Source organism: Phyllobates terribilis, unplaced genomic scaffold, assembly GCF_046119375.1.
Source record: "Phyllobates terribilis strain yellow unplaced genomic scaffold, ASM4611937v1 Scaffold_4__5_contigs__length_816908805, whole genome shotgun sequence".
Lineage (NCBI taxonomy): Eukaryota > Metazoa > Chordata > Amphibia > Anura > Dendrobatidae > Phyllobates > Phyllobates terribilis.
The window spans coordinates 641,492,322-641,519,680 of NW_027362764.1; the positions used below are offsets into that span (position 1 = coordinate 641,492,322).

The 27,359-nt window shown below is 45.7% G+C and overlaps 1 protein-coding gene across 1 annotated transcript in view; it reads left to right on the forward strand.

The window, feature by feature from the left end:
* The first annotated feature begins 2,037 nt into the window (after nt 1-2,037).
* Nucleotides 2,038-27,359, forward strand: part of MCMDC2 (minichromosome maintenance domain containing 2) — a 78,913-nt gene continuing 53,591 nt past the window's right edge. Inside the window, exons 1-3 of the mRNA XM_073676739.1 lie at nt 2,038-2,116; nt 26,285-26,415; nt 26,509-26,568. Coding sequence (XP_073532840.1) covers nt 2,038-2,116; nt 26,285-26,415; nt 26,509-26,568 — 270 coding nt within the window. The remainder of the gene's footprint in view (nt 2,117-26,284; nt 26,416-26,508; nt 26,569-27,359) is intronic.

The window sequence follows — 27,359 nt, forward strand, 5'->3', positions numbered from 1 at the left end:
TACGTGAAAATGCGTCTTGTGGACAGATGAGATCCAGTTAGAGCTTTTTGGTTACGCTTATCATTCGACTGTGTACAAAAAACGGAATGAGGCCTTCAAAGAAAAGAACACAGTACCGACAGTCAAATATGGTGGAGGTTCAAAGATGTTTTGGGATTGTTTTGCTGCCTCTGGCAATGTGAAGATTACCAAAGGATTTTGGGTCACAGCAATGTAGTGCCCAGTGTCAGAAAGCTGGGTTTGCATCCTAGGTCATCAGTCTTCCAGCAGGACAATAACCCCAAACATACTTCAAGATGCACCCAGAAATGGATGGAAACAAATCGCCATCCCATTGAACATCTGTAGAGAGATCTTTAAAATTGCTGTTGGGAGAAGGCACCCTTCAAATATGAGAGACCTGAAGAAGTTTGCAAAAGAAGAGTGGTCCAAAATTCCAGTTGAGAGGTGTAAGAAGCTTGTTGATGGTTATAAGAAGTGATTGCTTGATTGCAGTTATTTATTCCAAAGGGTGTGTAACCTAATATTAAGTTGAGGGTGTCAACAATTTTGTCTGGCCCATTTTTGGTGTTTTATGTGAAATTATGTCCAATTTGCCCTTTTTCTCTGGATTTTTTTTGTTTCAATACACACAAAGGAAACAAACTAATTTTCTGGGAGAAATATGTCATTTTCTGGAACAATTTCAAGGGTGCCATGACTATATGTTAAATAGTTTTTTTGTTTTTTTTCTTTTTTCCAGCACTCTGTCTATATGTCAACAGGCCTTTAGAATATAACCAGTAGATGTTCTTTCCATGAAAAAAATTATTGAACACGTGCGTGAAAATCGGACGTCTGAATGAGATCTATAGCCAGTTCCAGTCATCTGTGACACACACCGTACTCACATCGCAATGTTCAGCATACATGAAGCAGTTACTGTAGCTCAGGTCAGGAGTCAGTGTATTGCAATCAAAGCATGGTCGGTGTCTCACTGGTGTGTGAAACTGGTCTAAGAAGACTGGATAGTATTTGTGACAGGACTGGGCTCGGTATTTGTGACAGAACCAAGCTGTTGGAATGTGACCATATTGGACTTTGTGTTTCACAGGACTGAGCAATATGGGGATGAGGGGTCTAAATGTTCATTGGTGACAGGGCTGGTTTGTGTAAATCTGATGCAATTAGAGTGTGCATGTGTGACCGGACTGGGCACTGTGATTATAGGACTGGGCACTGGTGAGTGTGTGACCGGACTGGGCACTGTGATTATAGGACTGGGCACTGGTGAGTGTGTGACTGGACTGGGCACTGGTGAGTGTGTCACCGGACTGGGCACTGTGATTATAGAACTGGGCACTGTTGAGTGTGTCACCGGACTGGGCACTGTGATTATAGAACTGGGCACTGGTGAGTGTGTGACTGGGCTGGGCACTGTGAGTGTTTGCCAGCATGTGGTTCAGTGTGTATGATTGGACTGGGTTCTGTGCCTGTAAAGTGTATTTCTAACAGAGCTGTAATGTGTATTTGTGACTGGACTGAACTGTATGTGATTAATAGTACAAATCCTTGTGACTGACAGGACTGGATTCTCTGCATGTAATAGGAATGTAATGTATATTTCTGACAGTACTGTATTTTTGTATGTGACAGGACCGTGCTGTATATTTGTGACAGGACCGTGCTGTATATTTGTGACAGGACTGGGTTGCGTGTGACAGGACTGGGTTGCGTGTGACAGGACTGGGTTGCGTGTGACAGGACTGGGTTGTATATTTGTGACAGGACCGCGTTGTATGCGTGTGACAGGACCGGGTTGTATGCGTGTGACAGGACCGGGTTGTATGCGTGTGACAGGACTGGGTTGTATATTTGTGACAGGACTGGGTTGTATATTTGTGACAGGACTGGGTTGTATATTTGTGACAGGACCGGGTTGTATATTTGTGACAGGACTGGGTTGTATATTTGTGACAGGACTGGCTTGTATATTTGTGACAGGACTGGGTTGCGTGTGACAGGACAGACATGAGCTGGGCTCCAGTCTTTAACCACATGAGGGAAGCTGCCCTCATATACATGGACAGGAGCCGAGGTCTGGAGAAGTTTATAGAGGATTGCAAGAAATATAACGGTAAAAACACTAAAAATCCCTGATCTTTCAGTACACATTTATAGCATGGTTTGATAATTATGCGGTATTTTTCAAACAAATAAAACCAACACGGAAGATTAATAAAATGGTTCAGACAGTGCCATACAGGGCGTGCGCCATTTTGCCTCAGTGTAAATTACAATTTACATGTGCACCAAATTTATTAAGTCATTTTCCGTCCTTAGGCCTCATTCACACCTCCATGTGTCACATACTTGTTCTATCCGTGTTTTTCCCAGATATAAAACAGACTCATTACAGTTTATAGGGCTGTTGACATATCCATGTTTTTTCACGGACCGTCTGTCCATGCAAAATTCACAGACATGTCGGTTTTTTCTCCGGCATCAAGGATGGCAAGGGCCAATACAAGTCTATGGGTCCGTGAAACACGTACAGCACGCGGATGGCGTCAGTGTACAGTCTGTGTGCTGTATGTATTTAACATTGCAGTGGATAGGAGAAGCTTTGTCATTTATTTCTCAATCTGTGAAAAACACTGATGGTAAAAATGGACACACAGATGGTACACTGACACACGGATCCAAAACACTCAGGGCATCGGCACCATTTCTTCACATATGTGTTTAAACACACGTGTGAATGAGGCCTTAGGTACAAAATATTGTTGTAGAGTACGTCAGCCATGAGGAGGCACACAAAGATAAAAAAAGCCTGCCTTGCTTAGGTTGTTGTACTGAATATATCATAGCCCATGAGATCTTTGGATTATTTGACACCATTTTCACCACATAATCGTGTGCCTTTTAAGACCAGCTAAACCTCCCCCAATATGAAGAGCAACTGTCCCCAAAATAGTCCTGTAGAATATAATAAAAAGGGCAGCTCACGAATTTTCATTACATATTTTTGCCCCCTGTCCAGTCCTATCAGAAAACATAAAACCGCTTTTTCTTCCAGCTGGTAGATGATTGGCTGCAGCGGTCCCATGACACAACAATGTCATGTGACCCGCAGGGAATTGCGGCATTGACAAAACTGGAAGAGCGTTGCTGCGAGAGGTGAGTATCCATTATTAATTTTTTTTTTTATAAATGGGGCACAAAAGTGAACAAAAGAGTTTCCCAGTTTCAGAAACCCCCCTGCAGTTTATTTAACAAAAAAAATGGATTTAATTCACCCTTCCTTGGTCCTGTACAGAGTCGCTGCTTCTGCTGCTCCCAGAGTCTGTAACTGTCGGCAGCGCTGACGTCATATCAACATTGCTGCAGCCGGTGAGTGAGCTCACTGGTTGGCTGCCAATGTGACGTCAGTGCTGTAGACACTGGGACCAGAGGAGGAGACTCTTGGCTGGACCTGGGGAGGGTGACTAACACACAGTTTGTTGTTTTAAAAAACTGCAGCTGGGAGATGGAATTTTAATCCAAAAAAAAACTTTAAGAAGGGGTTGTCCATTAGTGGAAAACCCCTTTAAAATCATTACGAAATTACAGACTTTTTTTTATTTTAGTGACACATTCACTTACAATATTAAATTAAAAGGTTTTAAACTTTTTTTCTTTTTTTCAAATTTCCTGTTTATGGTGTTTGTGAAGTTCATGAAATATTTTTATTGCTAAAAAATAGCAGGCTTTAGCAGACTTACAGAAACAAGTAAGGAGCATATGCACCATTTCTGTTTAATTTGAAACTTTTGTCAGATTTTAGGTTTTTGTGAACATGTGCCAAATTTACTACAGGTAATGGAGTTGGAACATGTCCAGTGAATTTTGTACAGTCAGCACAAACTAATTGATTAAAAAAATATGCAATAGGTTATCTAAATTGATTATTGACCTTTTATATATACCAAATCACCATAGATATCCACAAAGCACAAATGGGATGAGTCAAAAAAGCTACATTTATAATATAAAACATTAAAAAATAATCCTGCCACAAGGGCAAATGTAGATTGGGATGGTTACCTTAACTAATTATCTGACAAAGGACCACTTGCCAAAATCCTGTTCAGTCTAACTTCAGAGTCCTCCTCCTTAGGCCACATTCATACTATTTGATGTTGCAGCACTTCTGCACCGATTAGGTACATTATTATTAATTGTTTTTTCATTGCATTTTTAGTGCGTTTTTTTTTTACATGTGTTTTTATCACGTTTTTGACACAGCAGTTTTTTTTTTTTTGTTACAATGCTGTTCCCTAACTAGCACCAGGCTCCTCCAGAACATACAAAGATCCCCATATGTCAGCTGGGACTTTATCCCTCTAGTCTGAGCACTGTGTATACAATGGAAACAGTGTTGCTCCCATTACTTCCATTAGTCCCAGCGATAACTGGATCCAGCTCAGCCCTGACAGTGACAGATATCACTCATCTGGACGGTTTTATCCTGTAAATGAGGCTTCTATAGAGAAAAAATACATATTTCTCAAACTATAAGTGTGTCTAGGGTGCAGGAGGGTTTATTATCACTAATGTTGGTCTCATTTGGAAGGATTCAAATTCAAGGTTTTCATGAGGTTCTTGGAAGTTGCTCTCTTTACTAAAAAAATATAATAAATGAGTGCTATCCATCCCCATGTTATTCAATGAGGAAGTGCACATGTGCATTTTTTTTCCCCCTCAGCGTCTGAGGAAAAAATTGCTGCATGCTTGAGTTTGATCCGAGAATCTAATCGCACTCGGTCATGCAAATCAATGAGTCTGTGGAAAACATTGGATTGCACCACAGAATGACAGACTGGAGAAGATTGAGAGTATAATGTCACTCACAAAGTATGATGACCCACCATACAATATGATGTCTCCGACATCCCCAATATGCAGTATGAGTGCCCCACAGACAATGATGTCCCATACAGGCAGTGTGAGGGTGCCACACATAATTTAATGTCACCCACATCTCTCCACAAAATACGAGGGCCCCCACACAAAATATGATGGCCTTTGCAGCCCCCAACTCAGTATCAGGGTCCCCACAACTTGCAACACAGTTTGATACCCTTGCAGACCACACATTATAATGACCCCACAAGGCATCTGTGACGACACAGCTTCTAATCTTAATCAGCTAGACATTTAGATTTGTTAATCCAAGAGAAATACACTATTATCTTTGTGTTGACTTGTAAATCTATGTGTATTTCTGTGGCTGGTCAAGAAAGACAGTGACTCAGCGTGGAACACTGAATGTTTGCTAAATATGTTGATTATCCATTGAGTGACCCTGTGGCTTGTTGACTCACAAAACAGGAGGACAAACTATGTAAATTGATTAGCTCAAACAATGAGACCTGAGCCCTGTGAGCAATGCCCTCTCTAACCCCTTACCTGTGAATGTGTACTTGACAGGACAACTATAACTATTTTAAGAGACATGTGCTTCTGTAGCAGTCAGACTTGAAACAGAGAATCAAAGACTTTTACAAGGAAAATCAAAGATCAGACTCTCTGAGACCATCAGCTTGGAAGCATGGCTTTAACCAAAGAGACACAAAATTGGATTCTACATGATTCCAGCCTATGGGTATACGGCCCTGACTGGAAAGATACGGATGTGCTCCATTGACCCTCAGAGAGCCCATGGATACATTTGGGGAGACCAGGTTGGGACGATGAAGTCACCTGGCCCAATGAATGTTACTTGGGGTTGCCAAGTGTGACCCACCGGCCGCCTGGAACCCATGGAGATGTTCGGAGAAGTCAGATTGGGAACAGCTGGTCATCTGGTCCCATGGAAAGTCTTGGAGAGGCCAGGATGGGACCCTCGGTTCTCCTGGCCTTGTACCTCGATGGACTGCTAGCTTCCTAAGCTTGCTGCTACCTTCTCTCTGTGGGGGCCCGCCAGAAGCGAGGGGCCACTGGTTGAGGTAGTTGGCCCTGGAAGTCCCAAAGTTGCAGTTCTATCCCTGGCGGGCCAGTGAAAGGGTGAGGACTGTAAAGTTGCACCATCTTGGGTATTTGCTGGGACTGTTTTGTGTGTTTATTGTCCACTTTGTGGTTCAATAAAGTATTGCAATGCAGTTTTACCCTTACCCTGTGTTGTCGGAGTGGTATTATGCCCACGGAAGACCCTGGGTCTTCACAGCATCATTTGCCCCACTAATACGGACTATAAAAAAATACAACTACTCAATGTCCCCTGTTCCCCCTATGTCTGCTCCAATCAGTGCACTGCGCAGACTGAGGCTCCGTCCACACAGGAAACGCGATCTAATGACGTAATTGCACCTGCTGTGCTGAGTTGCTCTCAGACACACAGGAAGAGTGGTGCCGCAGGGAGGAGTGGTGCTGCAGGGAGGAGAGTGGTGCCGCAGGGGGCGGAGTGGTGCCACTGGGAGCAGAGTGGTGCTGCAGGGAGCAGACTGGTGCCTGAGAAAGGAGAGTGGTGTGGCAGGGGGCAGAGTGGTGCGGCAGGGAGCAGACGGCTGCACCATTCTACTCATTGGTATGTGCATCCTAAGGATAGATACTGTTGATACTGGGACAACAAGCAGAGTGACTCGGCACCAAGGCCCTCGAGCTCAGTCACCATAGCGACTGCGTGGTCTGCCACTATAGACTGTACACCCCTGGTAAAACGTCCATAAATATAATGGTCTCCATTTTTGATAGAACTCAGAGATAGACCAGTAGGGTGCAGCACAGCCTGAGGCAACTTCAGTAGCTGGTTTCTTCTGCTGGAGTGTGAGAGCTGCAGCAGTCATATGACCCCCCATTGGCTGTTGATGCTAGGGGACTAGTGGGGGACACTGCACTGAGTATGGAGGAGCATAGTATAATTTTTTCTGTATGCCCCCCTGGGCTCATTAAGATTTACTTTTAGTTGTGGTTGTGGAGAATGCTTATAAGGCCAAGGACACTTGCAGATGAAGACTGCTAAAGAAATTCTTAAATGTACAGTCAGGCTATGTGCCCACGATGCATCTCCCTGGCAAAAAAAAATAAATGCAGATTGTGCATGCTTTTTTCCTGCAGAATACATGCGGATTCACATGCGTATTCACATGCGTATCCACATGCGTTAACGCATGTGTTTCCGCATGCGGACTGACAAGCACTTTCCAGGCGATAGCATCACTTGGAAAGTGCTTGACAACTTGGTCACACTATATATATCCATGCAACCGGCATGGATTTATACAGTGTGACCGTAAAAATAAAAAAATAAAGCTATACTTACCTCCGATGCCGCCACGTGTGCTGTCGCGCTCGTCCTGGCTTCTTCCAGGTTGCTGGCATCTCGCGAGACAGCCTGCGGTCACATGACCGCGACGTCATCTCAGGTCCTGGAAGGTAAGCACTGCACAGGCCGCTGGACAGGTGAATATAAATGATTTATTATTTTATTCTTTTTTTTACAGGTACAATGGTACCCAGGTCTGGAGGAGAGTCTACTCTCCTCCAGAACTGGGTACCATCCGCACATAGAGACGCATATAATCCGCTTGTACAAATGTACAGACGCGCATTCTATGCGTCTCAATGCAAGTCAATGGCGGCGCTTCTGCTGCGCTTCCGCAAAATTAATGAACATGCTGCGGATTTATTTGCGCTGCAGAAACGCTGTTGAAAAATCCGCAGCATGTGCATTGACATTGGGGACCATGGGGTGCGGATTACCATGCGTTTTTGATGCGTTTCCGCTGCGGAAATTCCGCAGCATAAACGCATGAAAAACGCATCGTGTGCACGCAGCCTTAGGCTGTGTGCCCACGGTGCGTTTTTTAAGCGTTTCTGCAGCGGCAAAAACGCTGCAGAAACGCTTAAAAAATGCATGGTAGAAGGCCTGCCATGTCCCCCAATGATAATTCGCATGTGCTGTGCACATGCTGCGGAAATTTCCGCTGCAGATTATCATTGTGGAAAAAAACGCAGCACTACCAATTATTTTGCGGAAGTGCTGCGTTTTCGCCACCATTGACTTGCATCAGAACGTGCCAATTCCGCAAGACTGCATCTGTACTTGCTTAATTGGCGCGTTCTAATGTGCGGATGGTTCCCCGTGTGTAGAGGAGAGGAGAGTCTCATCCACACCCAGGTACCATTAAAAAAGCTGTAAAAAAATAAATAAAATAAAAAATAAATATCTACTTACCTTCTGGCGGCCCGCGGTGCGCTCCTCCTTGCTTCCCGGCACTTCGTGATGGAATGAAGGACCTGCGCTGACGTCAGAGTCATGTGACGGGTCACGCGACGCTGACGTCGGCAGGTCCTTCAATCCACCGCTGCCGGCAGCCGGGACGGTGAAGGAAGACACCGGGGGCCATCGGAGGGTAAGTATACATTTATTTTTTTATTTTTTGACATTCTCTCGGTCACACTATATAAATCCATGCTGGTTGCATGGATTTATATAGTGTGACCAAGTTGACAAGCACTTTCCAAGTGATGCTAAAATCGCTTGGAAAGCGCTTGTCAATCCGCATGCGGAAATGCAAGTGAAGAACGCTTCACTTCCGCATGTCCCTGGCAGGAAAACGCATGTACAATCCGCATGCGTTTTTTTCTGCCAGGGAGATGCAGAAACGCTCAGGAAAAAATCCTGAGCATTTCTGCATCGTGGGCACATAGCCTTACAATGAATCTGAATGTAAGCAATTGCTGCCACCTAATGGACAATATTGGTAATGCAAGCAGTCCAATAATGTTGTTTTGCTTTCAATAATCACAAATCACATGAATTTTCAACCATATTCATTAAAATTAATTTAAAACTGCATCACCTCTTATCCAATAGAACAAGTCACGTTGGAGGCTTACACATGGGATACAAGTTGTTCATTCGTTCTCAATGGCCGATGGCTAATACGATCTGTCAGTTTGAATTTTTATGCTGTTGGCTGAAACAAAGTATATGTAATAATTGTCCAAGAGCAGCAGATCAATTATTTGCATAAATCTACTCTGTTTTTTTGCATTTTTTTTTCACCTACTTCCCTGATCTGCCAGTGTAATCTGCCATGCTGGTTGTAGTGATATTTCATCGAATGGCCGCGTTCCAGCCAATACTTATCTTATGTGTATGTAGCTGTAGGGATCACAGATGACTGAACCGTTATTTTCTTTTTGCGAGAGGTCTCTATTGCTTAACGTTGTACTGGTTTTACACTATACTTTTGCTGTGACATGTTGGTTCAGGTCTGTGTGTGCCCTCCTTTTTCACCCATTTGACCACATTTTCTTGAACACTTGTAGTAAGGTCTAAATAAGGAAAGGGTAAAGATCAGGTTCAATCTTTTCAGATTGGATTCTCAGTTAATATAAAGTGAAAGTGTAGGTTTGAAAGGTTAAAGGGGTAGTTTCACGCTTCAGGAGCTCGTCTCTCCTCTGCCTCCCGGGTTCCTGCTAGCTGGAGGGCGGTGCTAACCTGCTCAGGTCAGCAGCATGGCTCAGCCGCTGGCCTAAACTTTGTGCTCTCCCGTGCTGGTAGCAAAGGGGGCTTTGCCTCTGCAGCATGGTAGAAGCGCAGGGACATTGAGGCTAGCCTGATCCAGTCAAGGTCCTTGTGCACTCCTTCTCCAGGTGACCAATCAACTCTGAGGTGGCTGGTAACCTAGACAACGAGCAGTGTACTTAAGAATTAAAGGGAATCTGTCACCAGGTTGTTATTATGTAATTTGACAGCAGCATGATGTAAGGACAGAGACCCTGATTCCAGTGATGTCACGTACTGGATTACATGTTGTCATTTTGATAAAATCACAGTTTTCTCTGCTGCCTATCTAGCAGTGCTTAAATGCTGAGCTCTGTATAACCCTGCCCACACCGCTGATTAGCAGCTTCCTGTGTACACTGTGTATAGGCAGAAAGCTGCCAATCAGAGGTGGGGGCAAGATTACACAAATAAGTTGACTAGGAGTCACGAGACACCTAGTCCTGTAGTGATAATCTCCTGCTGATAATGTACCACGGGTACTTTAGATGTAGCGACACAGAAACACAGAGCAGCCAATACATGGTTAATAAACAGGGGAAGTTTATAATAACAGGGTCAATCTTCATGCAGGGAGTAACAGGGGAAAATATGGGGGAAAACAAGGGAAGTAGCAGGTAAAAGTCTTTAACTGACCGTTCACAGTTTAACTAGATATAGCAGAGTCGAACCGGTTGTAAACGACAGTTTTTTACACTTAGCTGACTCTTTTCCTCCACAAGGCAGTTGCCAGCTGATGCCGGTGTTGATTTCTTCAGGCTTCCCCGCCCAAACAATGTTCCGTCTTCTGGCGGCAGCAGGCGGTCTCCGGTTTTACCCGCTGAGCCCCTAGTCCATAACACGGCACCTCATGTGATCGGCTCCACAGACCCTGCGTCTCTTCTCCCTCTAGTCAGCTTGACTCCTCCAGTCCACTTCACTCGGCTCTTACTCCCAGTACTGGAGCCAGGAGCCTGGACCCTCTCACTCTGCTCTCCTGAGCGGGACTCTGCTCTCGCTCTCCCACGCAAAAGTCCTCGTCTCCCCCTCTCTCTAGCCATGCCACCAGTTTTCCGGTCACCTGACCTCCCAGCTCTCACTCTAGACACGCCCCCAGCTTCCCAGTCACCTGACTCCTGTGCTGGAAGTCTGTCTTCCCCCTGCAACCAGAGGTACGGCCCTGGCAGTTCCGGATCCCTTGTTCTGAAAGTACTTACACCCCGGTCTTCCCACTTACAATAAAACACTGATTTTATTGAAACAGCAACACACAGCCTAGTAAGTGGCACATCACTGGAATCAGGGTCTTAGCCCGTACATTACACTGCTCTCAGAACACACAGCAAAAACCTGCTGACTTATTCCCTTTAAAACTCCAATTGCTAACAAGAACAGAGACTTTTAATTAGGTAAATTGCAAAATTGCTGTTTTTTACAGGCACTTTGCACTTGCACCCATTTACTAAGATGAGACAACCCCTTTGATTATACAATATGTCTGTGCTGTTAAAAATTATATAGTTTTAATCTCTTTATAAGGATCAGGTGATAAGTAGGTGATAAGTGTCTGGTCGCTAGTGGTCCCACTGTGAGAATTATGGTCCTGTGTCCTCTGTATGAACGGGGCGACATTCTCACTGCCACTCCACTTATCGTTTATTGGATTTACAGAGACAGCTGAGTGGATTATGTCTTGCATTTTTGTATATATTGTGTCATGTGAATTGTGTTGTAATGTATTGTGATATAGTTATACATAGTGTATAGAGATGAGCGGTGTTCGACTCGAACTGTTAGCCAATCTCAAATTCGAGCTGTTTTGGGCGGTGTTCGAGCCGTTCGACGAACCCGACCGGTTAGCAAAAAATCCGGCTGTTCGATGTTATGTGCGATAACTGTTCGTGCACCAAAATCGTAACTGGATTTTTTCACAGTAATGCTGATAATCAATGTTAATAGACAGTTTCAGTGTAGAGTGGGCGGGGGGAGGGGCAGGGGATGGATCTCTGCAGAAATAATGCCGATCTCCATTTTTTTTTTCTTTCCCGCATTTACAGTGGGGAGGTGCAGTCTGTCAGCCTATCAGCAGCGCACACACGCAGCGAAGTGCTTTTTTTTCACACAAGCCAGGGCATGTGTCATTGGCTGTGTATGTCACATGTCCTTGCCCTATAAGACCCAGCCATTTTCCCCGTCGCCACCATTTTCTCACTGCTGCAGCTGAGTGTTAGACGGCACCGCTGCTGCTGCTGTGGGCGCTATACTTTGTAACTGTGTGAATTGCAAGCGAATTTGCTCTTAAATAGACAGGTTTAGGGAGTAGGGACTAGTTGCAATTGCAGCCCTTTTGAGGGCTAGGTTACAGCAGTTCCTAGCACTTTTTGCCAAGCAGGTCTGTGCCAGTGCTGTGCAAGTGTTTTTCACAGCATTTGGCTAAATCTAGCTAAGCCAATCCTTTTGGGCCTCTAGCAGTGTGTGTTAGTCAGTGGAGTAGCCTATCTGTGTTGCAAGCTACACCACCTGTGTATCTAATACCAATTTTTAACTGCACCTAGCCAAGTAAAACCTTTTGGGCATAGTAGCAGTGTCTGGTAGTCAGTGGAGTAGCCCATCTGTACCAAGCTACACCACCATTGTATTTAATACCAATTTTTTACTGCATCTAGCCCAGTAAATACTTTTGGGCCTGTAGCAGTGTCTGTTACTCATTGTAGTAGCCCATCTGTACCAAGCTACACCACCTTTGTATTTAATAGCAATTTTTTACTGCATCTAGCCCAGTAAATCCTTTTGGGCCTGTAGCAGTGTCTGTTACTCATTGTAGTAGCCCATCTGTACCAAGCTACACCACCTTTGTATTTAATAACAATTTTTTACTGCATCTAGCCAAGTAAAACCTTTTGGGCATAGTAGCCGTGTCTGTTACTCATTGGAGTAGCCCATCTGTACCAAGCTACACCACCTTTGTATTTAATAACAATTTTTTACTGCATCTAGCCCAGTAAATACTTTTGGGCCTGTAGCAGTGTCTGTTACTCATTGTAGTAGCCCATCTGTACCAAGCTACACCACCTTTGTATTTAATAACAATTTTTTACTGCATCTAGCCCAGTAAATACTTTTGGGCCTGTAGCAGTGTCTGTTACTCATTGTAGTAGCCCATCTGTACCAAGCTACACCACCTGTGTATCTAATAAAATTGTTTTACTGCATCTAACCCAGCCAATCCTTTTGGGCTAGTACCACAGTTTGGCCACTCAACTCTGCTCGGTTTCCATCCATTGTTTTTTGTGCAAACAACTACAGAGTTGTCAATTAGTTAACCACCAAAATGAGTGGCAAAAGGCCTGCTGCTGGTGGAAAGGGGAATAGGCGTGTTGGAAAGGGAAAAAAAGGTTGTGTCCGTGGGGTAGGTGTTAAAGCAACAGTAAGATCTGCAGAAGAAAGACCATCTTCCAGCCAAACTAAGATGTCTACTTCTTTTTGTGGTCAATGTGATACGATCCCTTTCTTACGGACACGCCCATCGCTACAAATTCCAGATGAGGCACAAAAACAGCAGGTGCTTCAACGGATATCAAGTGGGCTCTCCTCCACCTCAACTTCAACATCACAAATACTCCAGTCCTCAGAGGTGTCACCCCAGTCGCACTTGCTTCCTCACAGCTCCCAAGTCTCCAGCTGCCCGTCTGAGTATGGGGTAACACAGATGGTTGAGTCTGCAGAGCTGTTTACTCATACTATAGCCTGGGAAACTGGAGGTCTGCTCCAGAGCTACTGTTAATCCAGACGAGGAAATGATCTGCACTGATGCCCAGAATGTTTGAGTCGGATCCAGGACCAGATGAAGAAGGTTCTGAGCATAATGTAGACCCTCGTTCCCAAACTGTAACTCCTGTTGGTGGAGACAATGAGGAAGACGATGATGAGATTCAAATACCTGATTGGAGCGACAACTTGACTTTTCGGTCAGGGCAGGAAGAGGTTGGCTCTGGGGACGACGGGTGTGAGAACACACAGGGTGATGATGATGAGGTTGGAGATCCCACTTACTGTCAACCCACAGTCAGCCAGTCGAGGTCAGCAGAGGAGGTGGAGGAGGATGCTATTGATGACGAGGTTAGGTTGCGCCTTCCTGGACAGAGACTGAGTACTGGAAGCACGTCAACAACTGCATCCTCAACCACAACTCTGCCTCTGACCACAAGTCGTGGTGGCTCTTCAGGTCGCATGGGCTCTAAGCCTTGCATAGCCTGGGCATTTTTTCAGATCGATAAGGATGACCCAACTCGTGTTATCTGTAATATTTGTCACCAAAAGCTAAGTAGAGGCCAAAAAATCCATAATTTGAGTACTTCATGCATGAACCGTCACATGAATATGAAGCATAAGTTGCAGTGGGAAGCTCACTGTGCTACAATGCGGCCTAGCGGGCCGGGCCAACCACCGTCTGCCCCATCTTGTGCATCCGCGGCCTCTTCATCCTCTGTGACTGGGGGGACAGCAGTCACACATGTTTTTGGACGCAGACCTGCCACCTCTTTACCCGCAACAGCCAGTGTGATTGGCAGGTCATCATTTCATTTGGAAGTGGAAACACCAGCTGGTGTTGAGCGCTCTCCAACATTGAGAGCACCACCTTTGGATCAAGGCAACCTAACTTTTCCGCCTGCATCTTCCTCACAGACCAGCAGTTTGCCGGGGACACCCTTATCAACCCCGTCTAAGCACAACAGCCAGCCCTCGGTCCCTCAGATGTGGACAAGTAAAAGACCATTTCCTCCTAGCCATGACAAAGCTAAGAGGTTGAATTTCACCATCTGCAAGCTGTTGGCTACAGAAATGCTGCCTTTCCGCCTGGTGGACACAGAGGATTTTCGAGACCTTATGTCGTCGCAGTGCCCCAGTACCAGATGCCCAGTCGGCACTACTTCTCAAAGAAAGGTGTGCCTGCGCTACACCAGCATGTTGCACACAACATCACCGCTTCTTTGAGAAACTCTGTGTGTGACGGTGCATTTCACCACAGACACTTGGACAAGTAGGCATGGACAGGGGCGTTACATGTCGCTGACTGGGCACTGGGTAACTATGGTGACAGCAGGACAAGGGGCTGCTGTCCAAGTCTTGCTGTCCCCACGAGTTGTGCGTCAATCCTCTTTATCTAGAAGTTCCTCCACTACTTCTGCCTCCTCAACCTCCTCTCGGTCCTCCACCTGCACCCAAAGCCTGTCTGGTAATGCCACCCGCTTTCTAATTGCGCAGAAGGAATCCTGCACACCTCCTTACTATGCTGGCAGCAGGGCTCAAAGGCATCAGGCGGTGTTTACTTTGAAATGTCTGGGAAATGTGAGTCACACAGCTGAGGAGTTGTGGTCAGCTCTGGAGACCCAGTTTCATGAATGGTTGTCTCCACTGGACCTGCAACCAGGGAAGGCCGTGTGCGACAATGCTGCAAACCTGGGTGCGGCCCTTCGCCGGGGCAATGTCACACACGTGCCTTGTATGGCTCACGTGTTGAACCTGGTTGTCCAGCAATTTTTAGCCCACTATCCCGGACTAGATGGCCTTCTGCAGAGGGCACGGTCGCTGTGTGCTCACTTCCGCCGTTCGCATCCCGCAGCTCAACGACTTACATCTCTACAGAAGTCGTTGGGCCTGCCAGTTCACCGGCTGAAATGCGATGTGCCGACACGGTGGAATTCAACTCTGCACATGTTGCAGCGACTGTGGCAGCACCGACAAGCCCTAGTGCAATACGTTCTGACGTATAGCCTGGGCCAACGAGATCCAGAGGTGGGGCAAATCACGCTGCAGGAGTGGTCTCAGATCAGGGACCTATGCACCCTTCTGCACAGTTTTGAAATGGCGACGAAGATGTTAATGCTGACGATGCCATTATCAGCATGACTATTCCGGTGATTTACATGCTGGAGCACACGTTAAACAGAATTCGGAGTCAGGTGGTGGGACAAGAGGAGGTGGAGGAAGTAGAGGAGGAGTCGTATGCGGAAGGGATAACATCTCCAAGGTCCAGACGGTCGGCAGCACCTAGGCGGCAGGCATGGGAGGGTGGGGGAGAGGGATTAACCAGGGCGCATGGTAGCAGCCAAACTGTTGAGGAAGGTGCAGGAGCCGAGGAAGAAGTGGAGGACGAACTGGCGATGGGCATGGAAGACTCATCAGATGAGGGAGACCTTGATCACATTTCTGTTGTGCGAAGTTGGGGGGGAGAGGGCAGAGGAAGGAAGCATGATTCTTACCTCGCTACCAACACAACAAGGACTTGGTCCTCCTGGGTGCGCAAGACACATGAGTGCCTTCTTGCTGCACTACCTGCAACATGACCCTCGGATTGTCAGAATTCGAAGTAATCCCGACTACTGGGTTGCCACACTCTTAGATCCCCGGTACAAAAGTAAATTTGCCAAAATAATTCCTGCCATAGAAAGGGATTCACGCATGCAGGAGTATCAGCAGAGGCTGTTGCAGAATCTTACATGTGCTTTTCCACAAAACACCAGTGGTGCACGTAGTGAATCTCACAGTTCTAACTTGCCAACCGTGGGACTGTCGAGTCTTCATCACTCAAACCGTAACAGTAACACAGTATCTGCTGGTAACAGCAATTTTGTGGAATCGTTTCACCACTTTTTTAGACTATCCTTTGCAAGGCCACAGGAGACAAGAAGTCTGACACATAGTCAACGCCTAGAGAGGATGGTACAGGAGTATCTCCAAGTGAACATCGAAGCCGTGACGGTGTCACTGGACCCTTGCTCATCTTGGGCTTCCAATCTGGAAAAATGGCTGGAGCTCACCACTCACGCCTTGGAGATCTTGTCATGCCCTGCAGCCAGCGTTCTCTCTGAACGTGTGTTCAGCGCTGCTGCTGGTGTGCTGACAGATAAGCGCACGCGGCTATCCACTGAGAATGTAGACCGACTCACGTTCATAAAGATGAACAAATCATGGATCCGCAAGGACTTTTCTACCCCTGTGTCATCCTGGGGAGAGTAAAAGCTTGAGGATTTGGTAAAATCACCTCACCAACCGTTTTAAGCAACTCTGGGGAAATTGATACCACTTAAGTGGTGTCTGTGCCACAATTTTTGGAAAAAATGGAGACTCTTTTGGGAGTCCCCTTGCTGTGTTTTACGTGACGTTGGCATCGTCAATTCCAGGTGGGTTGGGTCGCCCCCCCCCCCCCCCCTTTTAACTGTAAGAAACTACATACACTATGGCTTGGGGTAACACAGATGGTTGAGTCTGAAGAGTTGTTTACTCAGAGGTTTGCTCCAAAGCTTCAGTGTCTGCTAGTCAGCGTAGTAGCCCAGCTCTGAAGCAAGCTACACCGCCTGTGTATCTAATAAGAATTTTTAACTGCATCTAGCCTAGGCAGACTGTGGGGTCCCCCAACCAAACCCAGACGCTCAGCCCCCCTACTGCCCCCCTTTCCTTGACAATACAATAATGTAACTCTTACAACTGGATGGGTGAGGATCGGTAACAGCTTTATTAACTCTTTATACTCATTCCATTAGAAAGGCATTTTATTTCTAAAATAATTCAGCTTGTTGCAGCATGCCCTGTGTCTCCACACCGGCACGTTGGCCAACAAGTGTAACTCTCCTACATGTCCTTTCTATTTCCAGGCCACGGAGGATCCTGTGTACTCGTATGCAGGACTCTGACCCCCATCCATCACTCATAATGCTTGTTCCACTCCGTCCTGGAGTCCTGACAGGAATATGTCCAGTCCAATACCCATTAAGTGAACACCGTCGGGCCGTATGAGGCCTGCTTTATCTGCTTCCAGTTGTCGGTGTCATATCACTACACCGCCTCTGTCTCTTCTAAATTTTGCCATCCGAATATTTATTACCCGCCTTGTCTGTTCGATGGCCGTGATGTCTCGCACACCTTGCCATACCGCTATTGGCACAATCTCTGACCATACTATAGTTAGTTTTGTGAAAAATTCTCTGAAGTGCTCAGTGTCTAGTTTCAATATTGCCATTAGTTATGCGCTCTTGTGATGACCTAGGTCGTTTCCCCCGGCCTGTATAACTAAGATGACCGGACCTCTTGCCTCTCTCCCTACCTTGATTACCTCCATTAGCACCTGTGGCCATTGCAGGCCTCTAATACCTCTCCAGTTGAAATATGTGTTATAAAACTCTAATTTCCTCCCGCCTGGGCGGACTTTCGCCCTTTTTTCTGCCCAATATATATACGAGTGGCCTATCACCCACACTGTTGGCTTAGCGTCACCTGTAAAAGAAACAAACCACGTTAGGATAACAAGTCCGGTCTTATGTATCTCGCCAAGCACGTGGATCGCCATCTCCCTATCCTCTGAACTTCCGTTTCTGACAGTCCTGCTCTTGCTGCTTCCATGGCCGCGCCTATGCGGAATGAGTGTGTCCCGTAATCTTTGGGGTGGTTCCCTGCCGATGTTAGGCATTTATTAAATATAGCTTGGAACTGGTATCTTGATAATGGCGTTCCATCAATGTGTGATAGGAAGAAATTACTTTGTGATCTGATGGTTATATATGTTTTTACTATTGTTACCCGACTCAGTGTACCGTTTGTGGGTTGTAGAAGTACCCAAGTGCCCCTGCCCGCTGGAACCGTTTTCGATTTGCGTATGCATAGACGTATTGCATTATTGGCTATGACTACGTCCTGGTGTAATAAGCCTCCACTGGTGGTAATTTTGGATTGAGGGACTAATTCGCTTATGCATAGCGCCCCGAAGAAGGCGATCGCAAATGCAGTAGACAGTAGTGTTGCTTCAAATTGTGAGTGTCATGTTAATGGTGTTAGGGATATGATGTGAGAAATCAGTTTTAGTGACACGGGACGGGACGTCTACACTCCTGACTTGGCTGACCCATTTTCCACCCTTTTATGGATTGTCTGATGATGAATCTTTGTCACATCTCCCCAATTCAGTAGTTGGAAGTGAAATGCTACTCCGGTCAGACACCGCTGCGCTGACGCCCCTGATATGCCCCTCATCATTAGCTGGTGGAGAAATTCTATGGTGACTTGTAATCTGGCTTGTTCACATTGGTCAACCCGTCTGCCTGCTACTAGTCGTGTCCACTCTTCCCATGCCTTACCGTATGCTTGCCACGTCGACGGGGCAACTGACGCTCTGATTAATGGCATCAACTATTCGCCACTAGATCCCATAGGGAGGGTGGGCAACTGTTGCCCGATGGGTGGGCGTTGGGGAGGAGCTCTGTGAAAATCTGCCAATTGAATTGTGATAAAGCATTAGCAGCAGCATTAGGCCCCTCAGCAACGTGGCTAGCGCGAACCCATACATTGTGTTTTAGGCACAGGAATGCTAGCCGGCGTAGTAGGCCTAGCACTGGGAGAGACGATGATGCCATCTTATTAATGCCGTGCGCTAGGCTGGTGTTTTTTGTTATGAAGCGTATATTTTTGTTAGCCAGGCGCGCGTCCCATATTTCTATTGCTACCACTATTGGAAACAGTTCCAGGACTGTCTGGGTTTTTTTGTCAGCACTTGTTCTGCCCAATACGGAGGCCATAAGCTTGTGCACCATTGGTTATTTAGTATCGCTGCATATCTGCCTGATTTTGCCGCCCCGGTGAATAATCTTAGTTCAATCTTGGACTGTTCTGCTAACATAAATAACGTGTGACCGTTGAAAGATTATAAGAAGGTTTTCCACACCTCTAAGTCCGCCCGTAGCTGCCTGCTGATTCTGATTCTATGACTCGGTTTTGATGCCCCTTTTGTTGCGGGCGATAAATGACGAGAAAAAACCCTTCCGACTGGCATCACCCGGCTCGCAAACACGAGGAGACCTAGTAATACTTGCATCTGCTGTAGTGTTACTTTCCATACTGCGCAAAAACCCTCGATCAGGTGTAATGTTTTGGTATTTTTTCCCATGGGAGGCGGAACAACCTTGCTGTGGTGTCGATTTCGATGCCTAAGAACGATAGCTTTGTTGTGGGGCCTATGGTTTTTGTTGGGCGTAATGGGACTCCAAACCAACGGGAGAGGTTTGTGAATTCGTTGAGTAAGGGGCAGCGAAAGGGGATGACCAATCGCGACGGTCCGCGGAGGGGGCCACCACAGTCAGTGACTCCTTCCTTATTTAGTATAGAATCTACCAATACTTTGGGCGTAGTAGCCCAGCTGTGATGCAAGCTACACCGCCTGTGTATCTAATAAGAATTTTTAACTGCATCTAGCCCAGGCAATCATTTGCTAGTATTGCTAGTAGCAGTGTCGCATGGGCTCTAAACCTTGCATAGCCTGGGCATTTTTTGAGATCGCTAAGGATGACCCAACTTATGTTATCTGTAACATTTGTCACCAAAAGCTAAGTAGAGGCCAATAAAACAATAGTTTGAGTACTTTATGCTTTAACCGTCACATGGACATGAAGCATAAGTTGCAGTGTGAAGCTCACTGTGCTACAATGCGGCCTAGCGGGCCGGGCCAACCACCATCTGCCCCACCTGTGTCATCCTGGGGAAACTAAAAGCTTGAGGATTTTGGAAAATCACCTCACCAACCATTTTAAGCAACTCTGGGATAATTGATGCCACTTAAGTGGTGTCTGTGCCACAATTTTTGGAAAAAATTGAGACTCTTTTTTGAGTCCCCTTGCTGTGTTTTACATGACGTTGGCATCGTCAATTCCAGGTGGGTCGGGTCTCTCCCCCCCTTTTAGCCGTAAGAAACTACATACACTATGGCTTGGGGTAACACAGATGGTTGAGTCTGAAGAGCTGTTTACTCATGCTATAGCCTGGGAATCAGAGGTCTGCTCCAAAGCTTCAGTGTCTGCTAGTCAGCGGAGTAGCCACCGCCTGTAGATCTAATTACAAATTTTTAACTGCATCTAGCCCAGGCAATACTTTGGGCCTAGCAGCAGTGTCTGCTAGTCAGCGGAGTATCCCAGCTGTTAAGCAGGTTACACCACCTGTGGTTTGGACACTTAATTTTTTCAAAGGAAATGCTTCGAGCCCCCGGGACACTCAGTGAAGAGCATCAGGGAGGCGCCCCAAGGCAGAGGTGCTGGGACTGGCGGTAGCACGCCTTGCGGTGGACCGCCAAGCTCGATCCTTATAAAAGCTTTTTAACTGCAGCAGCTTTAGTGGACTCTACTGGAGCTGGAATTACCACGGCTGCTGGCATCAGACTTGCCCTCCAATAGATCCTTGTAAAAGTTTTTAAAGTGTACATTCAAATTACAGAGCCAATTTAAATTACAGAGCTTAGACCTGCCTCCACCGCGGGGGGGCTCGACCCACCAGCGGACAGGCACCAGTATTGGGAGAGGGGGGCTGGCCGTCAGGGTCCACCGCGGCTCTGGCACAAACCCGGCGACATGGAGGTCGCACGGGCAGGAACGGACTGGCCGTGTCGGCTTCGCACTCCAGCGTAGTCCCTCTGCCTGCTCGCGCCCGTAACCTCAAAGGGATGCGCAAGCAGCTTTTCTTCCCAGGGCTGTTCCCCGCCCAGCAGGAACGTGGGGGAGCTCAGGTCAGCCTTCCACTGTACTCCCTTACCTCCCTCGCCCTCTTTCCTTCTTCCGTTCTCCATGTAACCCCTCGGCTCTGTGGTGTCCGCTCTCCCTCCAGCTCTCTCCTTCTCACAGGTGGACTACCATGTGTAATCACACTGTGGCGAATCTTTTGGGCCCAGGCATAAGAAGTTGTCGAGGTAATGGATAATATGTGCCCCCTTAGAAACGTCCATTACAACCCATTCGAGGAAGCAAATAAACGCCTCAAATAGTGAGCAGGATCTGGACCACCCCATGGGCAAACAGCGATCTATATAGTATGCTCCTTCCCAGAAGCAGCCCAATAGGTGGACACTATTCGGAGGCACAGGTAGTAAGTAACCGGAACACCGCATCAATGTCTGTTTTGGCCATTAGGGTGACCCTTCCCAACTTCTTGATCCGCCTGATTGCCTTGTCAAAGGATGTACAGTATATACTACTGTGCTTGGTTCCGCGTCGATGTTGTCGTTTACTGACCTGCCCCTTGGATATGACAAATGGTGGATTAGTCCGAATGTATTAGGTTCCGTTTTTGGCACAACTCACAACGGGGATACCACTACATCTTGTAAGGAAAGTGTTCTGAATGGAACCGCCATTCTACCTAAAGATATTTCTTTTTTTCATTTTCTTGTCACGACGTCTGGGTGTTGGTAGGCTGATTTTAGATTTTTACTCCAGCCTTTCTTGATTTTAGAAGGGCATGATATGCCTATATCTGTGTCTCCCCCTCCTTTTACTCCTCCACCTCTTTTCTTTTCGCATGACTATATGTACTTGTCACTTTTCCATGTGTTAGTTGGGTCTTCTGAGCAGTTTGTCAGCTTTTCGACACCTTTTGAAGGTGTTTTCTATGTGTTTCTATGTGTTTTTGTTTGCCTGCCATTGGTTTTAACGGTGTTCGACGAACCGAACCCGAACACTACGGGGGTGGCTCAACTCTAATAGTGTATAACATAGGTAATGTAGAGACGTATAGTTTAAGGCTTAGTACATAAGGTACGTAGTATAAGATAGTTTATTAGTTTAGCGACATTAAGGTAAGGATAGAGTTAATGTTTGAGACTAGCCCATAGTGGGAGGGGATAAGTGTTAGGAAAAGTGACTGCTTTCTGCAGATAGTTAGATAGGGTCGAGTGCAAGTAGAAGTGGGAAGTGTTATGTGAGCAGTGCTGCTGTATTGGGTGAACTATAGGAAAAGGAGACTAAGGGACAAGCGAATAGCAAGATCCTGAAGTGAGCAATGAGACAGAGTGGCCTTCCAGAAAAGGGGTCTTTGGATAGCACCACGTGTGATGAGAAACCCTGAGCTTGCAAAACGCGAAAGGTAATGGACCTAAACAGGACTGAGTTTGCGGGACTAGTGGGGGTCCCAAGTGGTCGATCCAGGGCACCAGTAGTGGAAGAAATGGGAGCGGAGCCACTGAGCGAGTAGAGACCTGCTGATCAGGACTGTGAAGACAAGCTAGGCTGAGACAAAGTAGGGCGAAACAGTGTGCTTCACCAGCCCGGGAGTAGACTACAGTGGACAATACTGTGTGCATGAAAATGCTTTATACTGCAAAGAAACTTCCATAAGACTTTGTACCCAGTATCCCTTGTACATAACCCTTACCAAGTTACCATTCAGTAAAGACTGTTTTAGAACGAGATTCTCCTTTATTGGACTGCAGAACCTATGGTCCTGGCCGGCCAACAACACCAGCTACAGGCGGCCTGCACAGGCGTAAGGCCATCACAGCAGTAACACCAACGCACACCCAGGACCCACACTTTTGTAGAACGCGCCGGGGCGTAAAAGGAGGAGACAAGTGCCTCGCTCGCTCCTGCCTGCCCGCGCCACGCTACACTAGAGATACAAATTTCTTCTTTCCATATGAAACCTTATTGGCATACTTTTTTTTTTTTTTTTTACCCGGTAGCATTATCTGTATGGGATCTCTATAATGAGAACCCATACCCCACAATACCTATATACCTATAGAATTACTGCAAGTAAGTTCATCTTTTTAATGACTTGTAAGCAAAGTCGATTTTGGCTTATGATCAAATATACCACAGATGAAGCTCATGTTCACGCTGTGTGGCCATTTGGGAGAGCTAGCCCATTTCAGCTTGGTCTTGCCTCCATTTCAATTGACAGCAAAGTGATATTGTCTCTATAAGTGCTGCTATGTTAGCAAAACAAGGACATGTTCTGCCATTCGAAGTGATTAGGTGTGTAGTGGTCTCAGGCAGAACCTGAAAGTAACCTTTTCCGTCTTTTCTATGGGGCCCCCATCCTCTAGCACACCGCTGGTGAGGCAAACTTGTTTCCTCTTCTGGATTAAGGCTATGTACGCACTTTCACGATTTGAATGCAGATATTTCTGTAGCGTTTCTGCATCTCTTGACAAGGAAAAACGCTGCGGAATAGCGCTCTTTTTGCAGTGGTTTTGAAGCGCTTTTTATGCATTTTTTAGTGTTTTTTTTGCGTTTTTCGACATCAATGAATGCTTTTTGGAGCTAAATAAAGATATTTGAAAAAATAAACGTGGGACATTGCTTCAACCCTTGGATTACTGTCAGACCTGGGGTGAGTATATTGGTTAATTTAAATGATTAAAGAATGTGTCTGTGTATTTCAAATAAGGTGTTTACTCTCTACGTGTGTGTTTATTTAACCCTAGAACGCATGACCATAAAAATCTACTTTTTCACATACCTGGGAAAAGGCCCGTGTGCAAATAACATGGAATAACTCAAACAAAAATGACAAACAACTATATACCTGAGGAATACCTAGAGTTTCAAAATTCTAACTAAAGTAATCTTGCAGAAAATAGAAAACCATTAACAGGGCGGGCCTGCAAGGCCCCAGGTATGCGTTCTAGGGTTAACTCTTTACTTTACTTTAATTAGCTTTTAGTAATGAAAAGGTCTGACACTGTCTCCTCACCAAACAAAAGCGCTAGGTGTCATCTAATACCATACCTCCAATCTCATTAGCATTTCCATTCAAGTCATTTCTGGGGTAGCTGAGAGCTGCTATTTTTAGCCTAGGAAGGTGCCATTAGGCAAACATGTTCCCTGGCTATTAATAACTGCTCACAGCTGTTTCATTAGCTGCTATGTCCTCACGAACAGCAGCAAGCAGCTATGTTCTAATGCTGCACTTTTGTTGTCAATACATGTGGATCCACCGCATATAATGACATTTCAATAGGTCAAAATCTGCAGTGGAGACTAGCGTGTCCACTACAGAAATTGACATGTACGGTACGTGGCCACGATCAGGAACCGCTGCACGTTTGAAGCTGCGTGTATTTATAGCATCAATCCTGCAGCATTCAGATGTTACAGCATAGTGGATGGGATCTCTAGAAATCCCATGTTCACTATGCGTGCATCTGAGGCTGCTGCTCACCCATGGACACTGACATGCCACAAGTCTTTCAGGACTGCAGCATGTAAATTCTCTTGTGGAGTCCCTAATCTCCACAACAGAAATTTGACCACTAGAATGTATTGAATGCGGTAAATACACATGGTTAAGTGAACACATGGGGATTTACCTGCGTTCAATAGAACGCAGCATTTTGGATGCAGAAAAAATATGCTGCATCTAAAGCGCTGCTACGTCCGGATCATGGCCACATAGCCTAAAAATGTAAAGAAAAAAAATAAAATTACGTGGACTCCCGCGTCATTTTTATAACCAGCAGAGGGAAAGCTGACCGCTGGGCGCTGATATTAGTAGCCAGGGAAGGGGCCATTAGCCAAAAATGTTCCCTGGCTATTAATAACAGCCCACAGCTATTTGCCTAGCCTTTACTGGCTAGATTACAGGGGAACCCCAGAAAAAAATTGACTTGGGGTTCCCCTATAAAATCAAACCAGAAAAGGCTAAACAAACAGTTGTGGGCTGATATTAATAGCCACAGAAGGGGCCATGGATCCTGGCCCCGTCCACGGCTAATAATATCACCCCTCAGGAGTCCCAGAAATGGAGCATCCATAAGATGCGCCAAATCTGGCGCTTAGCCTCCGCTCTTCCCACTGCCGTGTAGCGGTGGTGAGTGGGGTAATGGGGTTGGTGTTCATGTCAGCCTTGTATTGGTGGCTGACATGAAGCCCAGGTTAGTAATGGAGAGGCGTCTATAAGACGCCCCCATTACTAACCCCATAGTTACGTTTTCAACACTTTTTCAATAAAGACACGGCCAGAATAAAGTTTTTTATTGAAATAAAATTACACACGGTTTTAATAATTTTTTTATTGTTCTCTCAATCCCTGACGCCCTCGTCTCCTGAAAAAAAAAAAAAAAACATATCCCTCACCTGTCCATCATCATGACTTAATCCAGATTGTACCTCGTCGATCCGGGTCACTTCTACAGCAGTCACATCAATCACTGATGTGACTACTGTAGAAGACCTCACTGTACACTGACAGGAGCGTAATCACTCCTGTCAGTGTACAGGGCTATGCTGAAGGCTGAGGTCAGATGTCATCAGCTGAAGATCAGCTGATCAGCCCCGGTGACCTCATACTGCATCAGTACTACGTGGGAACATTCGTGAGAATATTCGCACACAGCACCGGTGCCGTAAACTGAGGTCCCAGTGCTGTCAGCTGATCTTCAGCTGATGAACTCGCGTGACCTCAGCCAGCTGCAGTGATGTACACTGCCAGGAGCGAGCGAGCGTGCTCCTGTCAGTGTACCGCCGGGATGATCGCATCGCCGGGGGGACGCCGGACAGGTGAGGATAAAAGGTGTTTTTTTATCTTAAATAGATTTTTACTTTTTTTTTTTCACTGCGCACAGCCCCGGCTCTGCTGAGGAGACAACTTCTCCCCTCAGCTGACCCACTCTCGCTGTTATCAGTGGGAGCGGCGGTCGGATGATGGGAGAAGTAGTCTTGTTCCCCAGCCCGTGCACCATTCTTTGAGCGTTTTTGCGCTGCAGAAACGCTACAAAGAATGGACATGCTGCGTATTTTAACGCTATGACAATCCTGAGCGGAAAATTCCGCATCAGGTGCACAGCACATCAGGATTGTGATTGCATTAGCTGACAGACGGATTACCTAGCGTTTTTGGTGCATTTCCACGTGGAAAAAACACAGTGTGCACCTAACCTAATACATTAGAAAAAAAATTGACAAACATTTTTCCTTGTTACTTGCTAAACTGAATGATCTCAGACTTGTTTTTCTGCAGAGTCAACTCAGAGTTACGCTGTTTACCGATTTGTAATCTCTGTGAACCCCATGGATATCACTGAGCTGAATGCTACTCTTGGAAACTACATATTACATGAGCCGGTGAAAGCTGCGAAGATCTTCCAGTCGGTATGTTTTACAAATCCACAAACCTTCAGATGCTTTCTATTATCACTTATGCGTGGCATGAGTTGGTCTGGTTATACTCTCTTTGCATTGTAGGTGTGCAATGCTGCTATAAGAACTCTGTCCCTGATTGAGGAATACCAGGCTGAGGTTCAGGTATTAACTTTTCCTTCATTATCACATTGGTTGTATAACAATAGTGCAAAATGTTCTTATACAAAATATAACCTATTATTTTGTTTCCCTTAAGTTGTAATTATTTCCTAAGAAATCAGAGGCAATAATTATTTGGACCTGGAATTTTTCTCAATACACCCACTAATGCTTAATCTCTTTACTAAAGAATACTGTTAATTTTTTCCTCCACAGACATTACAAATGGTACCAGAAACAGTGAAAATAATTTTCTAGAATAAAAGAGAATGTTCTCCATTTAAAATCATACGGTTTAAGGCCCAACAATATATCATTTCTTAATATACAGCGTGTGAAATAAGTATTAAACACGTCACCAATTTTCTAAGTAAATATATTTATAAAGGTTCTATTGACATGAAATTCTCACCAGATGTTGGTAACCACCCATTCAATCCATACTCAATTTACGGACATCTATGGTTTGATTTCTTTAAGTTATGTGTAAAAATGAGAAATGACACAAGGAAAAAGTATTGAACACGCTTACTGAAATGTAATTAATAATTCGTACAAAAGCCTTTGTTGGTGATGACAGCTTCAAGACACCTCCTATATGGAGAAACTAATCGCATGCATTGCTCGGGTGAGATTTTGGCCCATTCTTCCCCACAAAAACTCTTCAAATCCTGGAGCTTACGTGGACTCCTTCTATGAACTCTGAGCTTTAGTTCCTTCCTTAAATGTTCTATTGGATTCAGGTTAGGTGTTTGGCTGGCCTGTTCTTGCAGCTTTATTTTTTTTTTCTGAAA